Below are 10,556 nucleotides of genomic sequence, written 5' to 3'. Positions count from 1 at the left end.
ACCACGATGACGATGGCACCGGCGGAGACGGCGGTGTGGCAAGGCAGGGCGGCCACGCGTACGAGTTGGTCGTCCGATATATGTTATTTTATTTTTTTAGTTTTTCTAAACGGTCAAAATATCGACTTTTTTTTGTAAATTATGTCTGAACTTCAATGAAATTCGTCCGGTTTGAATTCATCGAATTGTTGTCCGGATGTATACCATCAACGTTGGATGGCGGCCTCCCGCATTCATGTCCGTGAACTGATCCCCTCATGTTCGCGAATAGATACGGGGAAATTTACGGTTGCCGTTAGAGATGCCCTGAGATACCATACCTGTACGTGTGGCCACCCGAGGTTGTGTCCATCCATCGGACTAGGGAGTACAATGAGGAGAGGAGATCCAACACCGATTGATCTCTACCCTCCTCACACAGACAAACCGGCAAGCTACCATCCGCATCGCTTTCTCTTGAGCATGAGCAGTCGCCCAATCGGACGGACGCTTCCCCGGCCCTTTGGCCACACCGTATAACAAGATACTAGTAGTATTAGCTGACAAAGTGATGACAAGGCCGCGCTGGCGGTGCCCCGTACAAGTGGTCGACCGAGGGCACATCAAGTCCGGCTCCGTGGTGGGGACGACGCTACGGCCACCAGAGAGTAGCGCTAGGAGCAAGATTGTCACTGGTACCAAGTCTATAAATGGAGGTCCCGTCACCAGCGATAGGTTAGCAGCCTAGCGCGGCCATCCCTATTTGAAGGTCGGGTGAGAGATCGACATATAACCGCCTGCAGCCGGCCGGCCACGAAGAGTGTAGAGAGAGAGAGAGGCTAGCTAGCTACAGAGTGAGCCTCGAGGAGGTAGCAGCGATGGCGGTGGCGAACCTGAGCTTGGCCGTGGAGGACGGCACCGGCGCCGGCGCCGGCGGGCAGGAGTACACGCAGGACGGGTCGGTGGACCTCCGGGGCAACCCCGTGCTCCGCTCCAAGAGGGGCGGCTGGACCGCCTGCACCTTCATCGTAGGTGCGTACCGTACCAACCAATCAATGCACACATGATTGCTTCGGTTCATCCAGCTGCTAGCTGATCCATCTCAACATCATAGGCCATGGATGTATGCACGGGCTGATCCATATTTGTCTGAGACTGAATGCATTTTTATATGTGAATTAGTGTACGAGCTGTTCGAGCGTATGGCCTACTACGGCATCGCGGCGAACCTCTTCATCTACCTCACGGAGAAGATGCACCAGGGCACGGTGGAGGCGTCCAACAACGTCACCAACTGGTCCGGCACCGTCTTCCTCACGCCCCTGCTCGGCGCCTACGTCGCCGACGCCTACCTCGGCCGCTACTGGACCTTCGTCGTCGGCTCCGCCATCTATCTCGTGGTAATTAACAACTCGTTCCTATGCTTCACCTCATGGTAACTTTCGTAGATACGTAGGCGTATGTGCGCCGCCCGAAGACGTCGCTGCGGTCTGTCGTGATAACATCATGGATGATGTGGCAGCGAGCGATTTACGGCGGAGCCTTTGAGAGTTGGATGGGGATTTGTACTATCATACAGTATATACGTTTTTTGGTACCCTAAAAAAAGTACATACGTTTGGTGAGGCACAAAACGTCCGTCGGTGTCGCGCCACAGAAAATGAGAAAATTGGAGGCGGGCGAGTAGCTCCCTAGCCACGAGACATACTAGAGCTAGCTGCGTAGTATGTAGGGCAGTCCGTAGAAAATATCTATCATTTCCTTCTGTCCGGATTTATAAGCCCCCCTCTAATTTTGGAATAAAATTTGAACAACAAATTTAACTAATAAATTATATTTATGTCATCAAAATTATATCATCGAAAAGCTCTTTCAAAACAAATATAACACTGTACTTTTTATAGCATATATTTTATATTTTATTAGTTATATGGACTCTCAAAGTCTGGCTCAAAATACTAAACCGGGACGGAGGCAGCGTAGTAGCACTAGTGCTCCAAGTTTGTCCACGCAGCTAGAGCTAGCTGCCTGGTTCGGACTGACGCGGATGGATGATTGAGCTTGGGCCAGTAGTACGCATGTGCAGATGAACGAGTCGTACGTACTAATAGCTGATCCGTTCCCGTTGCCGGGATGGCCGGCGTATGGTCGGATGCAGACGAGATCGGGCTGAGATGTCTATCACTTTGTCTTGGACCTCGACGTACTAGTCCAGATCGTGACCGCCGCGCCGGAGAGATCGATCCATCGATTTCGACGTGCATGCGGTCATATTTGTTGACTCCACAATCTATAGAGTACTACGTATGTGGACTACACGATCGACCACACCTAAGCCGCTTTAGTTGATCGATCGAGCCGTGGAATCTTGACTCGTCCAGTGGACCTACTACATATCTAGTGTGCGACCCTATCGTCTAGCTAGCACTAGGAGTACATGCATGCATATCTGCTCAAGTCATTGCACGTGCACGGTAAGTTTGACCCCCACGCTCTCCGTGCATGCACGAGATTCTGTGGTCTCTACATGTCACCAACTCACAGTGACATGCTCCCCGGCAGCAAAACAAAAACAAAGGACAAATGACATGCACGTAAGTGTGACGCATACGTGCACGACGCGTGATGTACCACTTCATCCCAGATTTATGTACGTACGTTCGGGTCGAATTATTGGAGGAGGAGACCATTAAAGTGTCGCGGTGAAGAGTGGTGCGTGATGCTGACCGTTCGTTCCAGATCAACCAGTACAGAAACATTTTCAGACGTTGAATTGCCACCAAGTGAATACGGTAGATCTCCTGTATCTCTTGGAGAGGGACATACGCTATTAATTATCACAGCACAAATCAGTGGAGTAGTGGAATAATTGTGGTAGAATTTCCTTTTATTGTTCAATGTGTGTGTCGCATGTATGCATGTAAGCTAATTTCCGTGCACCTGGTGAAAAGTCAGTGCACGAGACTTGTGGCCACCCCTAAATTGTCACGTCTTGCATGTCCTTTTAGTGATAGTATTAAAGTAGCATGTCACTCATTAGTACAATCATTTGCAACTTACGCACCTAAGGTGGCGGCATGTGCCACAATGGTCGCATTGACAGCAGGGCTCCATCACATAGGACAAGAAACTTGTTTTGTAATCAACTATGGATAACACGTCCAATTGCATATTTTCTTGGTCTTTTTAGCACGATACAAACGCAAGTTCTAATACACGCATACACTCATTCCTACGAAGACACACACATGCACACTCTACTTCGATGAGCACCTCCAATATACCGAGACGACACAACATTTTGAAATTGATGAAATGACCACATGCATCTCGCAGTCGACGAAAATGTCTACTCTCACAAAACGTCATCGCCGGAAAGCCAAGAATCGATCAAAAAAAATGCGAGTATCAAGTTTAGGATTTGAAACCTAATGGACCATCTGAGCTATGATCAATTCGCGGCCTGAATAGTTAACACATCAGGTGCTAATTGTAGTTAATTACTACTTATAAAATACACCAATAATAATCCATGGCGATTATTAGCAACCAACGTAGAACCTACCAACATCGAGAAAAAGAAGGGCCGTATTTGTACTATAAGATAAGATACTATACCCTAATTAATCTTCTTATCCTGGATCATCTGCCCAAAAAATACCAATTTATTTCATTACATAGAAACTATGAGATGAAAAAACAATTCCATGATACATGTTTATTGTGATTACTCAAATACTTGTACAATGATTAATAGTCAAAGTTGTCTACATGTAAAATCTGAAATTCCATCTACTTTAGAAACGAGGCAGTGAACTGACGTTCGCTCAATTGCTCTTGTGCGATACAACTTTGCTACCAATACCGTAGCAACTTCATTAATCCTTCGGGTGTCAATGGGATATATAGTGTTGAAACACTTGACAAGAAAACCCCGACGATGACGACGGATCATAAGTCGAGAGATTTGAAAGCTAACCATTTTGAAGTTTTATAGAAATATCATGTAGTATTCTGATGACTCGTTGTCATGGATGCATGCATGGATGATGTACTAGACTACAAATGACGTGCGTGTCCTGATGCAGGGGATGCTGCTGTTGACACTGTCCGTGTCGGTGGGAGCGCTGAAGCCGCCGGAGTGCGTCGGCAAAGTCTGCCCACGGGCGTCGCTGCTGCAGGTGGGCGTCTACTTCGGCGGGCTGTACATCATCGCCTTCGGCAACGGCGGCACCAAGCCCAACATCTCGACCATCGGCGCCGACCAGTTCGACGACTTCGACGCCCGCGAGAAGTCCCACAAGCTCTCCTTCTTCAACTGGTGGATGTTCACCATCTTCGTCGGCATCCTCTTCTCCTCCACCGTCCTCGTCTACCTCCAGGACAACGTCAGCTGGTCCGTCGGCTACGGCATCCCCACGCTCGGCCTCATCGCCTCCATCGCCATCTTCCTCGCCGGCACGCCCGTGTACCGCCACAAGCTGCCGCAGGGCAGCGCCTTCACGCGCATGGGCAAGGTCGTCGGCGCCGCGCTCCGCAAGTGGCGCCTCCCCGTGCCGGCCGACGCCAAGGAGCTGCACGAGCTGGAGCTGGAGGCGTACACGAAGAAGCACAAGTTTCGGATGGACTCCACCAACTCCATGAGGTTCCTCAACAAGGCGGCCGTGAAGGACGTCGTCGACGGGTCATCGTCCAGGGCGGCGAAGTGGAGCCTGTGCACGGTGACGGAGGTGGAGGAGACGAAACAGATCCTGAAGCTGATCCCTCTGCTGGTGACCATGTTCGTGCCGTGCACGCTGATCGCGCAGACCAACACCCTGTTCGTGAAGCAGGGCACGACCATGAACCGGCACATGGGCTCGGGCAGCTTCGAGATCCCGCCGGCCAGCCTGGGCGCGTTCGTCACGCTCACCATGCTCGTGGCCATCGTCGTCTACGACCGGGTCTTCGTGAAGGCGGTGCGGAGGTACACCAAGAACCCGAGAGGGATCAGCCTGCTGACGCGGATGGGCATCGGGCTGCTGGTGCAGGTGCTGACGATGGGCACGGCGTCGCTGATCGAGAGCCAGCGGCTGAGCTACGCGCGGAGCCGCGGGCTGGACGTGAGCGGCGGCAAGCTGCGGCTGAGCATCTTCGTGCTGCTGCCGCAGTTCGTGCTGATGGGGCTGGCGGACGCGTTCCTGGTGGTGGGCAAGATCGAGTTCTTCTACGACCAGGCGCCGGAGAGCATGAAGAGCCTGGGCACGGCGCTGTCGCTCACCGCGTACGGCGTCGGCAACTTCCTCAGCAGCTTCATCCTGTCGCTGGTGACGCGGGTGACGCGCAGGCGGGGGAGCCCCTGGGTGGCCGACAACCTCAACGCCGCGCACCTCGACTACTACTACGCCTTCCTCACGCTGCTCGCCGCCGCCAACTGCGTCGTCTTCGCCGTGCTCGCCCACCGCTACAGGTACAGGGCCGAGTCCACGGACACCATCGACGTGGACATGGACGTGCACGCGCAGCGCGAGGCCGCCAAGAAGATTCACTCCGAGCCAATGGCTTAGTTAAACACTTCCTTGTTGTAGTAGTATAAAGCACTGCACAATTACGTACAATTTTACCATAACCGTACTGCAAGATTGCAGCTATAGCTACGACCTGTTGGTAACCAGCATGCAGCCCCTTCCGTTCCGACAAGGGAACGAAACAGAGGGGCTGGTTCGACTCGGACGCACACACGGATCAATCTCCCGTCCATATATCCCTCACTGACCCTACGATCCCAACAATCTAGAACGAACGATTCCGCCATCGATCTCTGCCGTCCATGGAGGGAGCTTCCGGAGAAGGAAACCCTGGCCCCGGCCCTGGCCTGCCACCGCCGGAGTTCGACGGCCTGTTCCCCGATGTGGGGTGGGAGTTGCTGGGCGAGGCGAGACAGCGTTTCATCATCGCGGTCCTGCATCAAGACGAGGAGGAGAACCGCATCCATCCTCCCCGACCTTCTCGGAAGGAGCGCCGCCGCCGCCGTAAGGCCATCAAGGACCCGAGCAACGACGACGGCCATGGCTCCAAGTCCGACGACTTGTTCGAACAACCAGGCCCACAATTTGACATGTTGTGGTGCGAGATAGATGAGTCGACAAGGAGCGGATTGTCACCGAGTCAAGATCAAAGAAGCATAGAAGACAAAGTGTGTCAAGACTAGAGAGAGAGATTGTTTGAAATAATCATGAGTTAATTAAGTTACGTAGGACTAGCAGTAAGGTTAATGCAAGTTGGAGAGTCTACGTTGAAGTTGGCTTTGCAAGTTGAGTCCGGCTTAGGAGTTGCACCGGGTCTGTTTACGGACGTATGTGTCCGTATTCAGGCTGGATTAGAAGTCGTATACAAGTCTACGTTGAAGTCGTATACACGTTTCTCTGTGCACATTTCTCAATTTTGTTGTAGATGCGGTTCGGCATGAGGATGAACTTCACCTCCTTTTTCAGTGTGATTTTGCTAGAGCGGCATGGTTCTCTCAGCCATGGTTCATTTGCACTCATGTTTTACTTCGGGACCATACTAATATGCATGCTATTATTCTTGCTCTCCTCAACATGTATCATCTGCATGCCTCTATTTTAAATATTTTCAACTTTTGATGGTGTCTTTGTTGGAAGGCTAGAAATGATTTCCTCTTTGATACGGAAAAAATTTCTCCCTCACCACGTGCAAATTGCTGCTAAGGCTGCGACAAGTAATATGGATCGTGGGAGTATATCAACAAGCATGAAATTTAGAAGAGTGAAGGGGATAGAGGGATGGTCAGGGGCATCAGTGGAACCTACGAAGAAGGTGGCTCGGGCAGGGTGACTCACTACATCGGCACTGGTTGCGACAGTGTTGGAAGATGGGCCGTGCCGGAAGGAGTAAGACGGAGAGGAGGAGGAAGACGGCGATCATAGAAATTTTCCACGAAAAAGCGATTGGTGGTGCTTGCCATGGCTCATCCTTTCATCCACTAGTAGAATGCCCGTGCGTTGCCATGGGCTCTTCAAATTTATAATCAATATGTTTCATTTATCATCCCCTCATCCTGGGGTGCTCTAACTAGAAACACAACAATCAAGTATTAAGAAATTTCACCGAACAAACAATAATCAATAACATGATATCTATCCTACTAATAGAGGGAGGTCATATTTTTGGTCAATCATGAACTTCTGCAGAAAAGCCCGTGCGTTGCTATGGGCAAAATACAGGAACGTAAATCAAACTGATGATTAAGTGATATGAGTGAAGTCCTTCAAATAGTAACTTGGAAATTGGAAGGGTTTGCCGCCGGCCGTCAAGGCGGCATAGTTGCATAGCAGTGTTCATGGAGGGGAGCCATGGCGAGCACCACCACATCAATGAGGAACCGGGAGGTGCTGCTGGCGATGCGAAACGGTGCTCGTCGATGACTGCCGGTGCTGCAATGCATCATGGCCGCCAGGCTGCGACATAGCAACTCGTCCATGGCCGTAACGCTGCAATGCAACCTTGACTGCATTGCGATGCAACACTTATTTGTCGCTACCGGTGCTACAAGTCGGCGGCGGCGGAGCAGCAATGGAGCGCTCACCGACGTCCCCCTTGTGCTCCGATGCAACACTCACGCGACGGGCCCCGATGCTGCATCACAGCTTTTTCCGTAGAGTCACCGACGATTTGTGTGTGGGGGGGAGGGAAGTGATAACCCACAAGTATAGGGGATCGCAACAGTTTTCGAGGGTAGAGTATTCAACCCAAATTTGTTGATTCGACACAAGGGGAGCCAAAGAATATTCTCAAGTATTAGCAGCTGAGTTGTCAATTCAACCACACCTGGAAACTTAGTATCTGCAGCAAAGTGTTTAGTAGCAAAGTAATATGATAGTGGTGGTAACGGTAACAAAAGTAAAGACAGCAAAAGTAATGTTTTTGGTATTTTGTAGTGATTGTAACAGTAACAACGGAAAAGTAAATAAGCGAGAACCAATATATGGAAAACTCGTAGGCACCGGATCAATGATGGATAATTATACCGGACGTGGTTCATCATGTAACAGTCATAACATAGGGTGACACAGAACTAGCTCCAGTTCATTAATGTAATGTAGGCATGTATTCCGAATATAGTCATACGTGCTTATGGAAAAGAACTTGCATGACATCTTTTGTCCTACCCTCCCGTGGCAGCGGGGTCCTATTGGAAACTAAGGGATATTAAGGCCTCCTTTTAATAGAGAACCGAAACAAAGCATTAGCACATAGTGAATACATGAACTCCTCAAACTATGGTCATCACCGAGAAGTATCCCGATTATTGTCACTTCGGGGTTGTCGGATCATAACACATAATAGGTGACTATAGACTTGCAAGATAGGATCAAGAACTCACATATATTCATGAAAACATAATAGGTTCAGATCTGAAATCATGGCACTCGGGCCCTAGTGACAAGCATTAAGCATAGCAAAGTCATAGCAACATCAATCTCAGAATATAATGGATACTAGGGATCAAACCCTAACAAAACTAACTCGATTACATGATAAATCTCATCCAACCCATCACCGTCCAGCAAGCCTACGATGGAATTACTCACGCACGGCGGTGAGCATCATGAAATTGGTGATGGAGGATGGTTGATGATGACGACGGCGATGAATTCCCCTTTCCGGAGCCCCGAACGGACTCCAGATCAGCCCTCCCGAGAGAAATTAGGGCTTGGCGGTGGCTCCGTATCGTAAAACGTGATGATTTCTTCTCTCTGATTTTTTTCTCCCCGAAAGCCAATATATGGAGTTGGAGTTGGCGTCGGAGGGCATCCAGGGGGCCCACGAAGTAGGGGGCACGCCCAGGGGGAGGGGCGCGCCCCCACTCTCGTGGACAGGGTGTGGCCCCCCTGGTGTTCATCTTTGGTGAGGATTTTTTATTATTTATTCTAAGATATTCCGTGGAGTTTCAGGTCATTCCGAGAACTTTTGTTTTCTGCACATAAAACAACATCATGGCAATTCTGCTGAAAACAACGTCAGTCCGGGTTAGTTCCATTCAAATCATACAAGTTAGAGTCCAAAACAAGGGCAAAAGTATTTGGAAAAGTAGATACGACGGAGACGTATCAACTCCCCCAAGCTTAAACCCTTGCTTGTCCTCAAGCAATTCAGTTGATAAACTGAAAGAGAAAAAAGAAAAACTTTTACAAACTTTGTTTGCTCTTGTTGTTGTAAACATGAAAAGTCAGCATTCAAGTCTCAGCAATTATTATGAACTAACCATACTCACAATGACACGTAGGTCTCACAATTACTCATATCAATAGCATAATCAGCTAGCAAGCCATAATTATAAAACTCGGATGACAACACTTTTTCAAAATAATCATAACATGATATAACAAAATGGTATCTCGCTAGCCCTTTCTGAGACCGCAAAACATAAATGCAGAGCACCTTTAAAGATCAAGGACTGACTAAACATTGTAATTCATGGTAAAAGAGATCCAGTCAAGTCATACCCAATATAAACCAATTATAATGAATGCAAACGACAGCGTGCTCTCCAGCGGGTGCTTTTTAATAAGAAGGGTGATGACTCAACATAAAAGAAAATAGATAGGCCCTTCGCAGAGGGAAGCATGGATTTGTAGAGGTGCTAGAGCTCGATTTTGAAATAGAGATAAATTATATTTTGAGCTGCATACTTTCACTATCAATGCAACAACTATGAGATGACGATATCTTCCATGCTAAACAAATTATAGGCGGTTCCCAAACAGAATGGTAAAGTTTATACTCCCCCTCCTCCACAGGCATCAATCCATGGCTTGCTCGAAACAACGAGTGCCTCCAACATTCAACGGGTCCCACGGGGAGTTTTGTTTGCAATTATTTTGATTTAGTTTGCATAAAGCATGGGACTGGGCATCCCGGAGACCAGCCATTTTCTCGTGAATGAGGAGCAGAGTCCACTCCTCTTGAGAATAACCGCCTAACATGGAAGATAAGGGCAGCCCTAGTTGAAACATGAGCTGCTCGAGCATACAAAACAGAATTTCATTTGAAGGTTTAGAGTTTGGCACATACAAATTTACTTGGAATGGCAGGTAAATACCGCATATAGGTAGGTATAGTGGACTCATACGGAACAACTTTGGGGTTTAAGGAGTTTGGATGCACAAGCAGTATTCCCGCTTAGTACAGGTGAAGGCTAGCAAAAGACTGAGAAGCGACCAACTGAGAGAGCGACAACAGTCGTAAACATGCATTAAAACTAATTTACACCGAATACAAGCATGAGTAGGATATAATCTACCATGAACATAAATATCATGAAGGCTATGTTGATTTGATTCAACTACATGCGTGAACATGTGCCAAGTCTAGTCACTCAATTCATTTAAAGGAGGATACCATCCCATCATACCACATCATAATTATTCTAATAACATGTTGGCACGCAAGGTAAACCATTATAACTCATAGCTAATCAAGCATGGCACAAGTAACTATAATCTCTAAATGTTATTGCAAATATGTTTACTTCATAATAGCTGAATCAGGAACGATGAATCATCATATTTACA

The 10,556-nt window shown here is 48.5% G+C and overlaps 1 protein-coding gene across 1 annotated transcript; it reads left to right on the top strand.

Annotated features, from left to right (window-relative positions):
- Positions 1-673: 673 nt before the first annotated feature.
- LOC123093703 (protein NRT1/ PTR FAMILY 5.2) lies at positions 674-5,611 on the top strand. The gene is made up of 3 exons (XM_044515716.1): positions 674-1,011; positions 1,162-1,379; positions 4,068-5,611. The coding sequence occupies exons 1-3, from the start codon at positions 858-860 to the stop codon at positions 5,523-5,525; spliced, it is 1,830 nt and encodes a 609-aa protein (XP_044371651.1). The 5' UTR covers positions 674-857; the 3' UTR covers positions 5,526-5,611.
- Positions 5,612-10,556: the final 4,945 nt, after the last annotated feature.

This window comes from Triticum aestivum, chromosome 4B (genome assembly GCF_018294505.1).
Source record: "Triticum aestivum cultivar Chinese Spring chromosome 4B, IWGSC CS RefSeq v2.1, whole genome shotgun sequence".
Lineage (NCBI taxonomy): Eukaryota > Viridiplantae > Streptophyta > Magnoliopsida > Poales > Poaceae > Triticum > Triticum aestivum.
The sequence above is the reverse complement of the archived record's forward strand: the minus strand, read 5'-3'. Positions and strand labels throughout refer to the sequence as shown.

Bases quoted from the DNA above. Each gene is read 5' to 3' on its own strand.
- LOC123093703 (XM_044515716.1), top strand. From the start codon at position 858: ATGGCGGTGGCGAACCTGAGCTTGGCCGTGGAGGACGGCACCGGCGCC. The intron at 1,012-1,161 runs GTGCGTACCGTA...TATGTGAATTAG, and splicing joins CGCCTGCACCTTCATCGTAG to TGTACGAGCTGTTCGAGCGT. The intron at 1,380-4,067 runs GTAATTAACAAC...GTCCTGATGCAG, and splicing joins GCTCCGCCATCTATCTCGTG to GGGATGCTGCTGTTGACACT.